This window comes from Castor canadensis, chromosome 2 (genome assembly GCF_047511655.1).
Source record: "Castor canadensis chromosome 2, mCasCan1.hap1v2, whole genome shotgun sequence".
NCBI classification, from domain to species: domain Eukaryota; kingdom Metazoa; phylum Chordata; class Mammalia; order Rodentia; family Castoridae; genus Castor; species Castor canadensis.
The window spans coordinates 67,562,466-67,581,350 of NC_133387.1; the positions used below are offsets into that span (position 1 = coordinate 67,562,466).

Here is an 18,885-nt window from a genome sequence, read left to right on the forward strand (position 1 = left end):
TAGCCAGAAAACAAATGTTCTTCCTCTTTAGGCTTTTAAGTTTATATAAAAGTCTAGTCTAGATGATGTAGTTAAGAATGCTTCTACTCTGGGGTCAGGGGTTTAGCTCAGTGGCAAGAGCATGGGCATAGCATGTTCAAGGCCCTGGGTTAATCCAGAACCCTAAATCTCGTCTTCCCTGTTTTTATACTATTATCCCTTCAAAATCAAATACTTGCCAGTACAAAATTAGTAAGACCCCTTCTCTTTGGGGTTCACAGTTAATTCAAAGTTATAGTATAGGCTATTAAAAAACCTTTATTTAGTTAACTTGCTTTTTTTTTTTTTCCCCCTGAGCCTGTTATTGGCTTATTTAGTTGGTAGCCTATCAAAAGTCTAATAAGGTTTAAATTTCCTGTCAACTTAACAGAATGTATTTCGAACATATTCTTGGACCTTACTTTTCCACTTTTTTCAGTATTTAAAATGAACCTCAAATGAATTATTTTACAGTATAACAAATTATTTTTATCAATGAACAAATTTTAAAAGTCAGCTGTAACAACTAAGTAAGGTGGTATTTCTATAGTTACTTACTAGGGTATATCCTCCTACAGGTAAAATCTGTATTAAACTGCCAAGACACTAAGTAGATTATTATCATTAAACCTGAGACTTGACAATATCTCACAGCTTAGATATATGTGCAAGGAAGACTGGAAAAAGCCTTGTAAAATAAGCCAACCCAAAATGTACCCTCCGTTTAGATTTAGAAATTAAACAATATGAATAGTGTATCTTATTTGTATTTAGATGAGAAGTTGAAAAGACAGCCTAAGATTAAACTAATTAAAAACTGGAGTGAAGTTCCTCTTGTCTAACTGAAATAGAATATATAAGATGTCTTTTAAGTTACCCAAGTTACTCAAATGTTCTTGTGGTATTTTTTTAGTTTTGCTCTAAGTTACACATTTAGAATTACAACAAATTAAGATGGAAGTCAACTGTGTTTTAAAAGTAGTAATTCTTAATAACTTAGATAAAATCTCAGAACATAATCTTTCACTGGCATGACTTTAGAGGTTATTTAGTCTGTTTGTCATTTTACAGATGAAGAAAGTGAGAAAACTGTATGAGATTATATGGCTTTATTAGTGGCAGATTTCAGTTCAATAATATTTACCTTCAATTACTATTAAGTAAGAATTAAGAAAACAAAAACCCATTCACCTCAATCCAGTTTGTAAGCCAGTAGCACTCTGGATCTGTGTTTTCCACTGTGAAGAGAACGTTTCCTCGGGGAATGACAGACCCCTCAGGAACAGCCTTTACTTCTATTGGAAGATGACCATCATATTTCTGGCAAAAGACAACAATGAATTCATTTATTCAATAAATAATACTAAACTGCCTGTTTTATTAAGGCTCTTTATATTTTATAGAAGCTAATAATCCAGTCAGAATATTCTTGTTTCTAAAATAAAATTAGTTACAATTATTAAAAATTTAGGCACTGATATTAATTTTTAAATTTAATGCTGTCAAGTGTCTCTGCTAAGAACATCTGTCACTAGAAGAGGTAGATAATTCCAAACTGATCAAAAACGGTATTTCCCCTGCTTTTTCAGAAAAAAACCCAAAACCAAGGATGAGTTTATTCCAATATATTCTAAAAATATTCCAAGAACACAACCTTATTCTATATGGTCATTTTAATAAAAGGCTGAAGATAGAAGGGTAAAATAAAAGACTGCTATTAAAGAACAAAAGAAAACAGGGAGAGAGGGAAATCCCTGCAGAAGAACCTCAAGTAAGTTCCATCTTTATTCTGGCAATAGACCTGAAAGCATGAAGAATGGGCCAATCATAGATCCTTGGCAATCAACACTCAAGTCTGACTTCTTACTAATGCAATAATTCCCTCCAAAATTAGGCTGAGGGTTATTTTGTTTCAAGGTATGTTAGAATGTATTAACTGTAATCTCCCTCCTAACACACACTTTAAAACTAAAAGCTGTGGCTAACTTTTAGGGGTTTTTGTTTTCCTGTGGTGCTGGAGATTGAACCCATGGTCTTGCTCATGCTAGGCAAGTGCTCTACCACCAACCTACAACACCACCCTTATATATATAACTTTTGGCTAGGAAGGTAAGTTTCAGAAATCTTAGTAAGTTTACTTATGTGCCTTGCAATAGGTAATTAAATGAAAGAAAAATGTGCACAATGAGAAGCACGGGAGGATATCATGATACAGCAGAAAGGACACTACCTTACAAGTCCTGGCTTGCATTCAGAAGAATCTGTGAGCCCTTGGGCAAGTCAGTCACTTAACAGCTCTAGGTCTCAGAGTATAAAACGGAGCCAGACAAGATTCTCTCTAGAGAATCTTAAGACTTCCTGATTTAATTCCCATGCCTTTGAATAAATAAACTAGATATAATTATTATGATATAATGAAGAACAAAATTCAACTTCATGATCTATACCAAACTATTCTAACTATTTAGTGAGAAAAATTATTTCATAGCTTTCTTTTCCTTTCAGTTAAGGAAGCAGAACTTTTGAAACTGCCAAATACACATGCCCCTTTTTAATTATTAAAGTACTTTCACTAATAATTACATGTTCTTAGGTGTATTTTTAAGAATGGATTAAATTACCTTTCCAAAAAATGTTATTTGAATTCTAATTTGTTTACATGAAATATTACTTAGACATGGTAATGATTTACAGTAAGGGGAAAAATCAACTGTTACCCATTATCTTTTCACAAGGATGTCTACAATAGTATATATTCAGATTGTGAACAGAAAAGAATGATAGTAATAGCCTAATTTTCTATTCAAATCCCATGGCAAGAAGCTTTGAATACAAAACTAAAACTGATCAAAACATGACACCACTTTTTACCTCAAGAATGTAGTTCCATCCCTTTTCATTAAAGACATCATCTTGGAAATGTTCTTTGTACACCTCTTTGGCTTCCTGGATTTTCTCTTTGGTCACTACTTTACCTAAAAGGATATACATGTCCTGTTTACATTTCTAAAGGCATTCTGTGAGTTGCTAATTGACATATAACTGAAATCTTTATCTCTTTCACCCACTCTAGGATTTAAAAAGTAACAAGGAGAGAGTTAAATGACTCACCCAGAGTCAACAGCTAAATCAGAAAAAGAATCTATACTTCAGGCCACTCACTCTAGTCATAAAAATGTTACTTTATTTTAAAATCAAGTGAACAATAGAAAAGATTACTTGCACGGTATCTTTAAAAAACAACAAATTAACTCTATTAATTCAGATACTCTTTAAATTTAAGATGATTAAAGTTTCTTACATTTTCCAAGTGAACCTTCTCATTGTATTCATAAAGGATGTGGTATCTTCAGGGCTAGTAAGCCAGTAATTTTCACAATTACTATACCCCTCCCCCATACATTTTTAGTTAACGTTTCTTACCTGTAAAATGAGAATAATAGTAAAGTACCTACTTAATGGATGGTTATTGAAAAAAAATGAGTTAAAACACAGAACCATTTACAACATTACTGGCCTGGAGTTGGCAATTAATACATTTTAGTTATAATGATATATAATAATTTACAGCTTTCAAGCTGTAGAAATGAATGAAATTATACCATCCATCTTTGGAAACTATACAAGGTAACTAGCAAATTAACTTAAAATATCTTGGACAGTCTTAGCACAAGTACTTCTGATATTTAGCTAGGTTTTCAACAGTATAATGCATATGAACTACCTGCTCTTAAAATAGCCAAGATTATGGAAAAATTATCATTTGCACAAAACTAGACTTAATCTGTATTCAACAATGAAATTATTTTTATTTAAAAATTTCTAAGATGCATTAAGATCTCTAGAAACAGTTTCCCCACTAAAACATCACTACAAAATAGACTAGAAATGGCCAATTAAAAAGCACAGAAATGGGGGCTGGTAGAGTGGCTCAAGTGGAATAACGTCTTTACCTGGCAACTGTGAAGCTATGAGTTCAAGCCCCAGTACCACAAAAAAAAAAAAAAAAAAAAAAAAGCACAGAAATTATGTTTAAAAATGCATTTGAAACTACGCCCACAATTATAAGTAGTTTTGAAAAATGAGTTTAAGATAAAACTGACCAGAACAAAGATATTCTATTTATAATGGCTACCATAATTCAAAGTGAGTTTCCAGGTCAACTGCAAATCCTTTACTTTGAATTAATGACCAAAGTCTAATCACAAACCAGATTAGCTGCTCAATATTACTGATTTTCCTCAATTTATTCTAAAACTTACCGGTTTCAGAAAACCTTTCTTAAACTTAAGACACCAAACACACATGCCAAATTCTAAGATTTAATGCACTAAATCTTAAATTAGATCTTAAACAGATAAAACTTTCCCAAAGAACCCTAACATGGTTAGAGTAATTATCAAAATTAGACTATTCAAAAAGTTACTTCGAATAGAATATGAAGTAAAAAATCATGAAGTTACATAAAAGTAGTGTTTTAAATGTAGTAGGAAAAGTAATACCTTTTAAGTACTTATTAAGAATGTACTGCAACCCATAAAACACTGTTTCCTCGTATTTCACTTTCCTTACTTTGGAGTTTTCTGTCTTCTTTTCACGGCATTCAAAGTAGGAATAAACTTTGCTTGTGTTGGGTGGGTACTGTTTATAGTGAGTAACCTGTATGAAGAAAAATACTTTATAAAATCACAACAGAAGAAGGCTTGAAATTATTTCAAAACTAGAGAAACTATATGCCTTACTAGCTATTGATCAACTTTCTTTGGTAAACATTTAGAATAAAAAGTAAGTATATTACTTATTAAGATACTTTTAATAGTTCACTACCTCAAAATCAAAACCAGAAGAAACTATTTTTTATAAACAAAGCCTCTTGTTGGAATAGGATCTCATTTGGGGACCAGCATTTTATTTAGAGGAGAAGCAGCTGTGCGTGTGCGTGTGGGGGTGGTAGAGGGGTACCATCAATATAAAGGAATGCACAAAGTCAGCGATTACGACTGGTTATGTATTTGCACTCCGTATCTGAAAGGTCTGGGGCCAGAGGTACTTCAGATTTAGAATTCTAGAATATTTACATATACTTAGGTGGTATCTTGGGGATAGGACCCAAGTCTAAACACAAAATTCAGTTGTTTCATATATATCCTAAACTCATAACCTGAAGGCAATGTTACACATTTCTAACTCACCTGTGACCTGTCACATGAGGTCAGGTGTGGAATTTTCCCCTTGTGATATCACGTCCATGCTAAGAAAAGTTTTGGATTTTGGAGCTTTTTAGGGTTTTAATTAGAAATGTTCAACCTGTACTTGTATATTACTACTAAATGTGGTATGTCTGATAACTGTCAGTGACTTCTTGTCCACTTCTTCATCTCTGTGTAATGAATGAGAAGCAGAGCATGATCCTTTCTGGCCTTCATAGTGATACTATAAAAACCTCGAATGAAACCAGTAGCAGCAGCAAAAATAAATACAAAAAAAATATATAAAATTCCTGTCATGTAATCCTTTTAAAAAAAAATTATAAATCCTATTTGGAAAACAAATTCCTATACAATGCAACATCAAATCTTTCAGTTTAAAAATAAAAACAGGTCTTAGCACAAATTTCTTTTCTATGTACTTGGTAAAGTCCATTGTTAAAAAATGTTTTCATTTAAAGAAAAAGTTAAAAATGTTTATTAGAATGTGAATTTTATCTTAGCATTTCTACCATACTGTAACATTTTACTAATAAAAATAACTGGAAGAATAATGTATATTTGCCCAGTGGAAAGAAAAGGAATAATAAAGGCTTAAAGTTTAAGGACTAAGGTGAATCATGGCAACAGTGGAATAAATCTCTGTGAACCAAGTTTCATAGTGACCACTGTCAGCCATTTTTCTTGTTTAGCTACAATCTCAAATTTAGGAAAGTCAATGTTTTCTTTGGTTCACAATTGCAATCTCAGTCTTGGTCAAACCTGGTTCAATCCTAAAGAATCTTTGTAGTTTAGCCCAAGAACTCTAAAATGCATGATTTCCACTGATACTAATGAATGACAGTCTTCTGTTTCCTCTCCAGTGAAACATACCTGCAGCTTCCCTGCTGCTGCACACAGGCAATGCTGGGGGTAAATCTTCATAATAACATGTGATCAGAAAGCTTGGTCCCGCAGGAGACTTGGAGCTATTTTGCTCAGGTACATAGATACCTATATACTAAAAGTTATAGGAAGGCCTCAGCAAACCTATATATATGCCAGGGCTTTTTAAGGTTAGAACCCAGGAACTGATACCACTTTAAGAAGATTTAAGACGTAGGTAAGAAAGACAGCTAATACAGAACCTACAACAATTAAATCCATTAATCTCCTAAAATTCAAAAACAAGGTAAATATATTTATGAATTTTATGAATACTTTAGTAATAAATATTGTGAAGATCATTACTTCTGCTACTTAAACTGATATTAAAAAAAAGGCAATGTTCACCTAAAATATACACAAGATGTCTGTAAAAATAAGTGTGTCCAACTTATAATTTAATAAATATCTCCAATTTCTTTAGTGGGACTAAATGAGGTAGAAAAAAAGTCAGTCATGATAAAGTAACATTTGAAAGAAAAGGCCTGGATCACACAATGTAATTTTATAAAACTCAGATTCATAGTTGTATTTCATAGCATCCACCTTGATCTTAATTATAGCTACTTTTACAGTTCAGATACTTAAAATCTTCTATCAGATTTTAAACTATTACAAGACAGATTATTTTCCTCTTTTGAGAAGACTAAGTAGTCAAAAGCCGAATGGAAACTTTAACTTTATCAAAGTCTAAAAGTATACTAAAATTTCCCACCACACAAATAGTTCTCCTTCTAGGTAAGAATTTTTTTATTTATAATTTTAAAGCCTTACTTAGGCTACATTTCTTGTAGCACTTTAAAACCCATCTGTGCCTAAATATTCAGAATGCCTCCTCTGAAAACAAATATCATTTAATTGTCTAGGCTGTTTAATTAGAAATGAGGTATATTCTAAAAACTTAAGAGAACTGTTTTAGAGAATATAGATAAAAAATTTAAACAGTCTAGGCAAACTCTCAGGTAATTAACCATAAAACGTAATTCACTATTAACCACCTACTAACTCAGCAAGTTTACAGGTGAACACAAAACATATTTAAATCTGTTTAAATGGGTATATATACATTGTTTTAAGGGGAAAATTGTTTTGAAACAGCACTTTTTGGTAAATATTATTCTAATATGGTCAATAGATGACAGCTTTAGTCTTGCTAGTTTACTGCCCTCCATTTTATTTTTTGCTAACTGGTCACTCTGAAAATGGAATGCTATAACAAATTTAAATCTATAAATTGTTATTAATATCTCATTCTCAAATACATATCCTGTACCTTCTATGTATTAGGCATTACTACGTTTCATATGCTGAGTATGGGGAAGTAAAACAGACTGACTATAATTCCAATTTTCCCCTGGGCTAATAATCAGGGGAAGAGAAAACATAAAATATGAACAAAATTATTTCAAACTGGATGCTATAAAAAATTACAAAAACGATGAGCCAGGCAGGGCTTGGGAAACTACTTTAGAGTACCCAGGAAGATGTCTCTGAGATGATATGTGAGCAAGAGCTAAATGATAAGACAGGAAAAGCTTTGGCATAAAGAACAACAGAAAGAAAGTCAATGTGGTTGATGTTTAGAGATGGTAAGGTCAGAGGTAGGCGGGGATAGGATCACAAGGCTTTCAGGCTACTCCAAGAGCTTTGATTTCACATCAAGTGCAATGGGAGGCACTATGCCTTAAGCTAGGGTGGAATATGATTTGATTCACTATTTACTGATTGATTGATTGATGCTAGGGAATGAATACAGGGTCTTGCATATGGCAAGTACATGCTCTAACACTGAGATATAGACTCTGTTCTCACATTTCAAAAGGTTCAGCTAGGCAGTGAGTGGAGTACGGATTATAGGGAACTCAGAGCACAAGCAGGAGTTAAGAGGCCCAAGACTAGGTTAGGTGAGAGACCTGGCCCAGTACTTCTGGAGGAAAAGGAGAATTAAGCTGATTAACTGGACATGGGAAATAATGATGGGGAAGAATACTGTAGTAGTACTCCACTCCTCAGAAGTGAGCTCAGGCTGCCACAGGAGCCAATTTGCCCACACTTCAGTGTCCATTAGGAAAAGTGAGAGAGAGGTAACTATGAAATACAGAACAGCTTCTGAGGAAGATATTCAGAAGCTAAAGTTCCAGGCAGATCTAAGTTGCCTGCATGACAATTCTCATTTCCCCAAATCTTTTCCTCAAAAAAGCTCAAGCTTCTAAGATGGGTCATTCAGTCACTAGAGAAAGCAAAGTCTTCTTAAATGCTTTACCACTATAAATAATAGCTCTTTCCTTACAGTACCCAATAGGTGTTCACTATATATTAAATGAATGAGTGAAAGTGTGCTGAGTTCTAGATAACCAGTTTATAAAAGGCTTTTTGAAAAGCGAGGTACACTAACAGCACATCTCAAAATGAATGTGTATGTGATTTAAGCTGTACGCTGCTTTTCCAGCTACAGCACAATCTGCTACTACAGATAAAATATCCAGAGATTTAGAAACGAATCTCTGCTGTATTTTGTTACAAACAATATGTACACAGAAGAGAAAAAAAAACCCAGAGAAGCATCTTTAAATGATCTAGTTATTTGGAAACTGATCAATCCAAAAACTAATACTGTCTCCTTTACAAAAAAGTTCTAAATGCTATTTAAACACTTCCACTGCTGAGATTGGCTCAAATGCATCTTCCCTAGCTGGCTTAGCACAATGTAAATATAACCCACTAAATAATTTTGCCTTAAACTATCCTGAAAATATAAATGATTAACACTTAGGATTAAAGACAAGATTAGGTGCTTTTGATTTTCAAAAAGGACCCATAATGAAAACTGAAGAACCACATTTGCCTGTGTTCTTAGTTCCAATATGGAACCAACATAAAATGTGAGATCACAGAAACAAATATATACATTTCATATGTTCTACCTTTGGCTGACATTGTTCTGGATTCTCTTGAGAGGATACACATAAACAAACTCCCACATGCTGCCATGTGCTTGCCACTTACCCTATCTACTTACAAAAACCATTCTGTAGTGCTCAGGCAATCGATTATTCTTCCTTCAGTTTTAGAAAGAAGAAATCAACAGTTTTTGCTGTTGAACACATCTATTAGTTTTCTAATTGGCCAAGAGTCTGTAAGAACTGGTATGAATATGTAACATTTTAAAGAAATTTCCAAATAAAAGTAGTATTACTTTTAACCTCAAGATTAGCACTTTTGTCTCTTTAACTAAGATAAGGCAAAATTACTAAGATGATGAAAAAGTCTGCTTTCAGAATGCTTTGTAGAGTCAATAATTGTACAATATTTTAAGATTTACTTGTCTGAAAAGGCATTTGCTTATGCTGCAAAGTTAAAAATTTAAAAATCCTTAAAAAAAAAAAAAAGGAAAAAGGCAAAATTAGAAACTGTAGGGACTACTTAAAACAAAAGGAAAATGAAACTCAAGGACCAAATGTGATTGCGGAATACAAAATCTATTTTGGCATACTGCCACCACCCACTGGTATAAAACATTTCAACTTGACTGAATCCTCTTTAAAAAAAAATTTTTTTTTTATTTCATCCTTTTTACATTTACTCACATGTGTATACATTGTTTGGGCTACCTCCCCCTGAACCCCCAAGTGAATCCCCTTGAGGGGCTTTTTGGGGAAAACACCTTCTGAAGAGATCTCATATAAGAAAAAGGATAAAATACATCAGCCTGACTTAAAAATGGACAGGAATAAAGTTTACTAAATAGGTGCAAATTCTAATAGTACAGATTAAGTATGATTTGCTAAATTAGAAAACTTTAAGGCAATTCACTATTTTAATTAAAGGTATCCAGAAAACTGACAAAGCAATTTTACATTCTTTACATATAATGGCTAGAGAAACTGCATTTCCTTTTGTTTTTAAGTTAGACTTAACCTCTGTTTACATTTCCTATTTACAATTCAATCATTTCATAAGCTAATTCGTTAAAAAAATCTGAAAATTAGTTATTTAATTAAAAGAAGTTCCACAGAGCTACGAATGAGCACATTCTAAAATCATCATTAGGGATACCCAAAACACTGAGCTAAGAGAGCACAGAAGAGGTTTTAGGGTCAAGTGAAGGACCGCACTTGAAATTATAATGATCTTATAACAGTGCAGATTTCCTTCTTTAAAATTCCATTCCAAAGACCACCTGTTGATGAATCCTGGCTCTATTTAAGTGAAAACTCATCTAAGAATAATAAACAGAATCCTAAGGTGACTGCAAAGAAATGAACAAAGTAGAATTGAAATAAAATGAGATGCTCTAAAACACTTTCTCAGAATATTGGAGGGTTGAATGATAAAGAATCCAACCAAAAACCAAAAAACACCATGCTTTATCACTGTATTCAGAAAAATAAATACTAAAATTTAAAGCTGAAGTTTATTTTGTGCAAGTGAGGTTTCTGGTCTGACATTTCACCTTTCAAGCGTCTTGACTAACAAAACTTAGCAGAAATACACAAAAACGTCATATAATTTGGAAACATTTTGCTAGGTTTCTCCCTGAATTACTCCTCCCTTTTCTGACGTTAGCGCGTTTCAAGTAAAATTAATGGGACAGCTGCACATGCAAGCGTCCAATAGGCACATTAAAGCAATGTGCCATTTCCCTCTCTACAAGTTCTTCAGGGTTAAAAGTCGAAGTCCTTCACTTCCTCGCGTTTCACTTTCCTTTTCCCAGAAATCCTGTCGTGACCCTACTGGCATGAGAGCACACTGGCCTCTGCAACCAGTGCTCCCGGAGCACGAGTGATCACTAGGTGCAAAGGAGTTGGAAATGCAGCCTAGTGGGGTGAATGGCTGAATGCGACCCTCCTACCGGGGACAGACGTGTGTCCTCCTCACGGGGCACCGAGATGGGTGGGGAACGCACTTTCCGGGCGCCACTCTGTAAGGGTCGTACCTGCCCCGCGAGGGGCGAGCACGCCGGACCCTGCTCGGCGGGGCGGGGAAAAGCCAGCTCTTCCCTCTTCCGCCGAGCTCGGGGCCGCTACCTAACTGGCCCGATCCTTGGGCAAGCCGGGGGCCCAGCGGCCGGCTCCGGGAGGCGTGTGCTCCCGCTCCCGCGCTCCCCGAAGCCGGCTCTGCCCGCGCGGCCCCCGGCCCCGCGCCCCCACGGCACACACAGGCCCCGCCTCCAGCCGCCCATCGTCCTCCACCCACCTCCTCCCCACTGCGGCGCCCGCTCCACCTGCCCCATCCCGGCGCCGCCGCTGCCTCGCGCCCGCCCGAGGGCCGCCCCGCGCCGCGCTCCCAGACTCGGCCACCGCAGCCTCGAGCTTCTCCGGGACGCGCCCCGAGCCCGCTCCCCGTTCCCGGTCCCGGCCCGAGCTCTACCTTGTAGGAGTCGGTGGCCAGGAGGATGTTGAACTCGGCTTCTGCCGCAGCATTCATCTCGGGCCACAGTGGAGGGGCCGCGCGCCGCGAGCTCCCCGGCGCGGCTGCGAGGAAGGAGAAAAATGGGCTTCACCGCGCTCCGTTGCTTAAGTCACCGCTCGCACGGAGGAGGCGGGAGACGGGGGGGAAACCGAGCGTGGGGAGGGGCCGGGGAGGGCGGGCCGGGAGCCGTGACGCGGTGGCGGTAGCAGCAGTAGCAGCGGCAACAGCGGCGGCTAAGGCGCTCGAAGTCGGGGCGTTCAGCGGCCTCCCGACACCGCTCCCCGCCCCGCCCTCCCCCGGCGGGGAGCAGGGGCGGGGCGCGGCTGCGCGTGCGCAGCGCAGGGGGCGGGGCCGCCGGGCGGACGTGAGGCACGCGCTCTTCCTCAGCTACGCCTACTGGGGAGGCCAGGGCTGCGAGCGGCCGCGGGCGCGTGACCTTGGCGTCCACCGGGGTTTCAGGGCTCGGCCCATGTGGAGGGGCGGGCCCCAGGGAGCTGGTTCGCCAGTCCCCAGGCTGACTGGCTGGCTGGGACCTTACTGCTGTCCTACCCAGTCCCGGCTGGTGCCGCGAGTGCTCCTGGAGTCACGCCACCGGCTGGGGCCCAGGAGCCTCCCACTGCTGTCGCCCTTCCCCGCGCGCGCCGCGATACCTTTGTCTCCCGTTTGGAGTTGGGATGCGGCCCTTTGCCCCCATCCCTCCGGATCCTGCTGGCCTCTGCCTAAAATCCCAGGAGCTGCGTGGGGAATGAGGTCTGGGGAGGCCCCTTTAATCTAGAGCTTGGACTCCGCTTCCACGCCATCTATGCTTGAGCTCTTTGATCCTTAGAAGGATGTTCTGACTTTCCTGCGTGGAAAGGTAGAGATTAAATTCAGTGCTGAAAGATAATGAGGGGACCAGACCTAATACTGCTCGACAGTCAAGGGCAATGGACCAAGTCTTTGACAGGGTGAGAAACGACTTTTGATCGTTGTAATGATTAAATTTTGAGAAATGAGTTGGCTACCCTCAAATACAGAAGTGAAATGACGTCTGATGACTTCACCCAAATACCACGAGTTGATCATTGTAATGGTTAAATCCTGAGAAATGGGTTGGCCACCCCCAAATACAGAAGTGAAATGAGGTCTGATGACTTCACCCAAATATCATGAGACCATCCACTTGCTCATTTCTCATACATAGTTGCATTTTTGAGTAAAATTAAGATCGTCTTTGCGATTTTTTAATTCTAAGACTTAGGTTTTATAGACACAAGTAGCCAGAGGTAAAATATAATGAAAGGTACATGACTGTCTTTCAAGTTAATAGAAGTCTTACCTCACTGGTGCTAGGCAGGTGCTTTTACCACTTGAGCCACCCTGCCAGCCAGTTTTCTGTGATGGTTCCCCTCCCCCAGCCCCCGCCCCCTCAGATGGAGGGGGGGAGGTCTCCCTTTCTATTTGCCCCAGGCTGGCTTCGAACCAAGATCTCTGCCACCTAAGTAGCTAGGATTAGTGGAATTTGTGAATTGTGAGAGACTGATTTCAAGAAAACTAGGAGCCCAGCTGGGCCTTCAAATAAAAGCGTCCAGAACTTATTTTCTCACCCTTTTCTAGCAGACGTCCAGGGCAAAGGTCATGGAATGGGAGATGCCTTCAGCACCTCAGCAAGGTAGTAAATGCTGCTAAGACCTTTAGAATGATTTTCAGCAGAGAAGTTTAAAACGAGGGCTCTTTTTTTTTTTTTTTTTCTCTTGCTATTTTGTTAACACTACTTGTGTTTATTGGGGAAAAAAAATTTAAAACATTTCAATCATTTTGTAAAAATTTGCTTTTGAGAGATTTTTGTTATATTAGTTCAAGAAGCACAATTCAAATGAGGGGAAAAATCCTTTTTGCCCCTCTTAATTTGGTGGTTTTTTCTTCATTTTTAAAAAATTTACATAACCTACTTCACTTGTATGACAAATTCTTACTTGTTTAGCTTCCTGGAATTCATGTGTCTACAATTGACCATTGTTCTATGCTGGTTTATGCAGAAAAAAAAAGTATAGAATTCTGATTACAAAATGGGGTTTGTTTATGTTAGTATTTAAAAAAAACAAAAACAAAATTTGATCTTGCAATCTTTAGATTTAATTTGAGGCTTAATATCAATGTAAGTAAAAAGTATAACATTTCACATGTTCTGACATTGCATATTAAATGCAGGAATAAGGCCTACATAAAGAGTGACCTCAGACTCCACCACAATCTTCAGAGGAAAAGATGGCAATGAAGTTGTGCTTTGGGTCTTAAATGACCCCAAAGGCTTGGCTGCCAGCCTCCAGCAGTATTGGGAGGCAGTGGAACTTTAAGACATGGGGCTCAGTTGAAGGAAGTTAGGTCACAGGGATATGCCCTCAAAGGGGATGTTGGCTCCCTGCTCCCTCTCTCCCTCCCCTCCCCCTTTCCCTTCCTTCCTGGCTTCTAAACACCTGTGTCATGAAGTGCTATGCTGCTATAGGCCCAAAGCAGCAGGGCCAAATGACCATGGATAAAAAGCTCTGAAACCATGAACCAAAGTAAACCTTCCCTCTTTCAAAGTTGATTATTTCAGGTTTTTTGTCACAGCGATGGAAAGCTAATTTATGTAGAAGTCATGTTATCAACAGAAAATCACATTGTGAAAAACAGAAGTAAGCACCTTCTTATGTAAGTACATGTTTATGCCAGACCAATTTTGAGCTCATTGGGTTTTAGAACTCTGAATTTATCACCAAGTACAAAGCCAAGATTTAATTTTTAAAATAACCTCTCTCAAAAGAATTTAAATCTAGGATCTTTAGGAGCATGTGAGATGTCTGAGAAACTGCTTCTCAAGGGTTTACCATGAGATCATAAATAATAACTAATACATGGATTCAAATGGGCCTTTCTCACTTTGTTCAAAGCCCTGGATTATTCTACCATTCTATCAAATAGCCAATCAAGCACAGCAAATTGGGCATCCAACCCCTTATTTCAGAGTGATATCAAAGACCTCCAACTCATACATTTGAGCAGGCAAAATGGGCATTACTGTCCATTCTTGTTTTCTACACATCGTTTTAGACAGTCTCTGATACATTTGGTATCCAAAGTTATTCCAGTCTTACGTGGTTTTACCTCAATAAAAAAACTGGAGGAGGAGATATGAAACGCACCCACCTACAACCCTTGACAATCCTATCCACTTCCCTTCGTAATCTCCTACAGATTACCAATGAGCAGTACTTATCACAAAGACACAATGTAAAAGAGAAACTTTTAAAAATTAAACTTAGATCTTTTCTTTATTTAAATTTCCAAGGCCCTCTCAGGACCTCCCAGAGTTTTAATTTCCTAGGAAAACTCATCTACAGACAGACATAGGCCTTCATGGATCCAATTATTTTTCAGTCTGCTGAGCCCTTTACAACCACCCAGAGATATACAGACAGAAACTACTGAGTCTCAGTCTAAAAGTACAGACAGGGTAGACTAAACCACAAGTCAGACGCAGAAAGAATTTGTGCACGTTGTGTACATTGTCCATAGATAGTCCACTGCAAAATGTTTTTGTATCCTTTCTATGGTGTCTTCAACATCTCTCTGTTCTATACTCTTCTAATCTTCTTTGTGCTCAGTAATACTGAGTTGATCATCAATTTAATGTTAAATTCACTTGCAAATCTCACATCCTGCAGGATATCTTCCCAATCTATGCTGCATCACAAGTCTCAATTTTCCCATCTCTTTAGTTGTGTTTTTGCTTTCCACTAAATCTTAAACAAAATTTTCTAATTCTAGCCAAATAAAATGGGAAATAAGGGTAGAAAACCAAAACAAAATTTAATTCATCTTTAAAAATAAAGTGTAAATGTGAACAATGTGAACCTGTTATACTGCATATGGGGATTCAGGTGTCATCATTACTTATAAATTTTGATGAGACACTTGTCTAAAACTCAATAGCCTAAATCAACGATTGAGAAAATAAGACTGTTAGAACTGCTGGGTGCTGATGACTCAGGCCTTTAATCCTAACTTCTCAGGAGGTAGAGATCAGGAAGATTGTGGTTCAAAGCCAGCCCAGGGAAACAGTTCTTGAGACCCTGTCTTAAAAATACCCAACACAAACAAAGGGCTGGCAGACTGGCTCAAGTAGTACAGTGCCTGCCTAGATAATTGTTAAGGACCTGAGTTCAAACTCCAGTACTGCCAAAGAAACAAAAGACTGTTAGAACTATTAGAGAGTGTCAAGCTCTTTTAATTCATCATTTTCCTAAATATACTGATGGTATATGAGGTCATGAAATGAGTATCATTGGTACCTAGATAAACATTTTAAATTTTAATAATTATGTCTTTTAATAAGTGTTAGGAAAATGTAACGTGCATATAGAACCTGATTTTTTTCTTGGCCATTTTTACTTAGGATGAAGCCAAAGTAATTGTAAAGCATATTTTCCCTGCCTTTCTCTAGCCAATAGTTTTTATATTTTTTCACATATTACTGGTTTTCCTAAAGAAGCTCAACATGAAAGATTACATGTTGGATTATTTCATTTGTTCAAAATTCTAGAAAAAGCAAAATTATAGTGAAAGAAAGATGAGTGATTGTCAGGAACTGAGGTTAGAAGCAGACTGATTGGAAAGGGGCATGAAGGAACTTTTGGGGTGATGGAAATGATATACGGGGTAGTGTCTATACATTTGTGAACATTCATTGAATTATATATTTAAAATTGGTGAATTGTAACAGTTACCTCTTGGTGTTACCTCCTGGTCTTGAAACCATTTGAAATATCTCCCTCTCTTCTGTCCTGTTATCTTGTTTCCATTCCCATGGTTAATTGTTTCCATCTTAGTTTGCATGATTGAGCAATGAGCATCATTTTGTCCTGTTCAGAGAAAGAATGTTCTTGAAATTGCTGAATATTATAAACCTCCAATGCAAAAAATAGAACCTGAAAATTCCTGCTATTGTATAGAAAGCAGAAAAAGGTACCAATCCTAATATGACTCAAGAGGCAAGTATAAATACCTATGCAGTACTGTATAAAGAAACACTGGGGGGGGATTTAATTTGATTAAAGCACAATATATACAGGACTGAAGTACCAAGGCAAAACCCCCTTGGACTATTAATATACACTTAAAAAAAATTAAGGGCAGGAAGGAAAAATAGGTCTTTTCTGGGGGTGGATACGAGTGGGAGTGGTACAAGGGTGAATATGGTATATGTACTTTGTATCCATATGCATATATGAAAATAGAAGAATGAAACTTGTTGAAGGGAGAGATCTTACTAAGATATATTGTAAGCATGTATGTAAATATCATAATCTACCCTCCTGTACAACTATTACATGCTAATAAAATGATTTTTTAAATAAAGCACTGGGGACTTCAAAAAGAAATGTTCTATTATCCTCAGTTCTTTTACAAAGTAGCTATGGAATGACTGGGATCTGGAGTGGGTTGAGACAGAACAACAGAGGTAATTCATTACCTCAGTAAACTCAACATTTGATTGTGAACTCAATGTAGAATTGCATGTGTATATAGGAACAACTTCTGAGGAGCAATTAAGGCTCAATTAATGTCAATTAACTCTTACCGAGTTTTCATTCCCTCCACTCTTTTAGACCCCACTTGTGAAATCTTAAACTGCAGCAGACGTTCTTTGATAGTACATCCTGCCTTTTTGTTTCACTCAGTCCCCTCCCAATATACCTAACCTGAGCTCTCAAGACTTTTCCCTCTGGTCCAGCAGTTGCTCATATGAATTGATTTTCCTTTCTTACCAACTGTGTTACTCAGACTTTCATTACTGTGACAAATACCCAAGATAAACAAAAGGAGGACAAATTCATTTTGGTTGAGGGTTTCAGAAGCTTCAGTCCATGGTCACCTGGTTCCATGTTTCTGGGTCTGTAGTTATGCAGTACATCATGGTGGAAGGGCATGGTTAAGGGATGCTCCTCACTTCATCGCAGCAAGGAAGTAGAGAAAGAGGAGGAAGGGGAGGGACAAGGAATAGTCCAAGATCATGCCCCTAGTGTCCTACTTCTTCTAGCTAGGCCCAGTCTTCTAAAGTTTTTACCAATTCCCAAGTAAAGTCACCAACTAGGGACCAAGCCTTCACCATCTTGTATTGAGTCTACCGGGACATTTCAGGTTCCCTTGTCTCCTAGCCTTCTTGTTCTCAGGTACTTATCTTTTTTTGCTTTTTGAGTATTTAGGCCACTGCCCCAGGCTAATCTTCCCACTCTTTTACCCGGCCTCTTTAGATCCCTTCCATCAGTTATTCCTTATCATCTCTGGATCTTCAAACATTTCCTTCCTATTGACCCTCCTTAATATATAAGCATATTTTGAGTCTTTGCCATCTAAAAAAGCAAAACTGAACAAATTCTTCTTAGACCCCACTTTCTGTTCCAATTATCACAACTTCTCGCTCCTTTTCCAGTAAAAGAAGTTTCCACTTCCCATCTCTGCTTTCTTTCCTCATCTTATCCACTTTAGTGTATATGGAATCCATGCTTTGGCCATACAATCTGGCAGATCCAATGGTTAATATTTCACAGATACTGGCTACTAGTGTCAGTAAAAAGGAAAAAAAAAGTTTGTTGTCTTTGACTCTTTTAGACATTATCCTTCTTGTTTCCCTCTATGAAACCAGGGCAAGAAAATGTTTTCTCCAAAGGAAGGCTGAACCTATTATTTCACAATTCCTTCTGCCATGGAGATTGGCTGTAGGTCCCAAAGGAAGAAACCACTTGTTACCATCTACCCAAAGACTTATCTGCTCACACACACAAGGTGGAGTAGCTACCTGGGCCTAGGCCAGGTAGCCCTTTGCTGATGATGAGTGTTCTATTTACTTCTAACACCTTTTAACCAGAGGCCTGTGTAATTTGCCCAGGGGTTTTAATCATTCTGTCCCAGGAGCCAGCTCTGAATCTCAAAGAACTTTGCTCCATTTTTAATAGGATGCTGAGGCTTTTTCATGCAAAGAGGAATCCTGGTGTCCTGCTCGCAAATTCAGATTTCTTGATTGGACACATGAAAATCTTCCTCTTAGATATTTCATGCTATAAGCTGCATATAAAGGAAACCGATCTGTTCTTCATATTCAACCAAAATGAGCAAGAATGAACATGAGCACTTCCCTGAAAACTGAGAAACATGTCTGTACATGCATATTTAATTTAAATAATCCAATATAATTGGGCTGGTGGTGTAGCTTGGTGGTAGAGTACCTACCTAGCATGTGCAAGGCCCTGGGTTTGCTCTCCAGCACTGAAAAAGAAAATGAATATAATTAAAGCCCATGGTC

At 37.9% G+C, this 18,885-nt stretch overlaps 1 protein-coding gene across 1 annotated transcript in view; it reads right to left on the reverse strand.

Annotated features, from left to right (window-relative positions):
* The window catches only part of Nampt (nicotinamide phosphoribosyltransferase), a 33,255-nt gene extending 21,521 nt beyond the window's left edge, over nt 1-11,734 (reverse strand). The window contains exons 1-4 of the mRNA XM_020186436.2: nt 11,520-11,734; nt 4,521-4,677; nt 2,890-2,993; nt 1,210-1,338 (exon numbers count right to left, since the gene is read on the reverse strand). Of these exons, the coding sequence (XP_020042025.1) occupies nt 1,210-1,338; nt 2,890-2,993; nt 4,521-4,677; nt 11,520-11,576 (447 nt within the window). The 5' untranslated portion in view covers nt 11,577-11,734. The remainder of the gene's footprint in view (nt 1-1,209; nt 1,339-2,889; nt 2,994-4,520; nt 4,678-11,519) is intronic.
* Nucleotides 11,735-18,885: the final 7,151 nt, after the last annotated feature.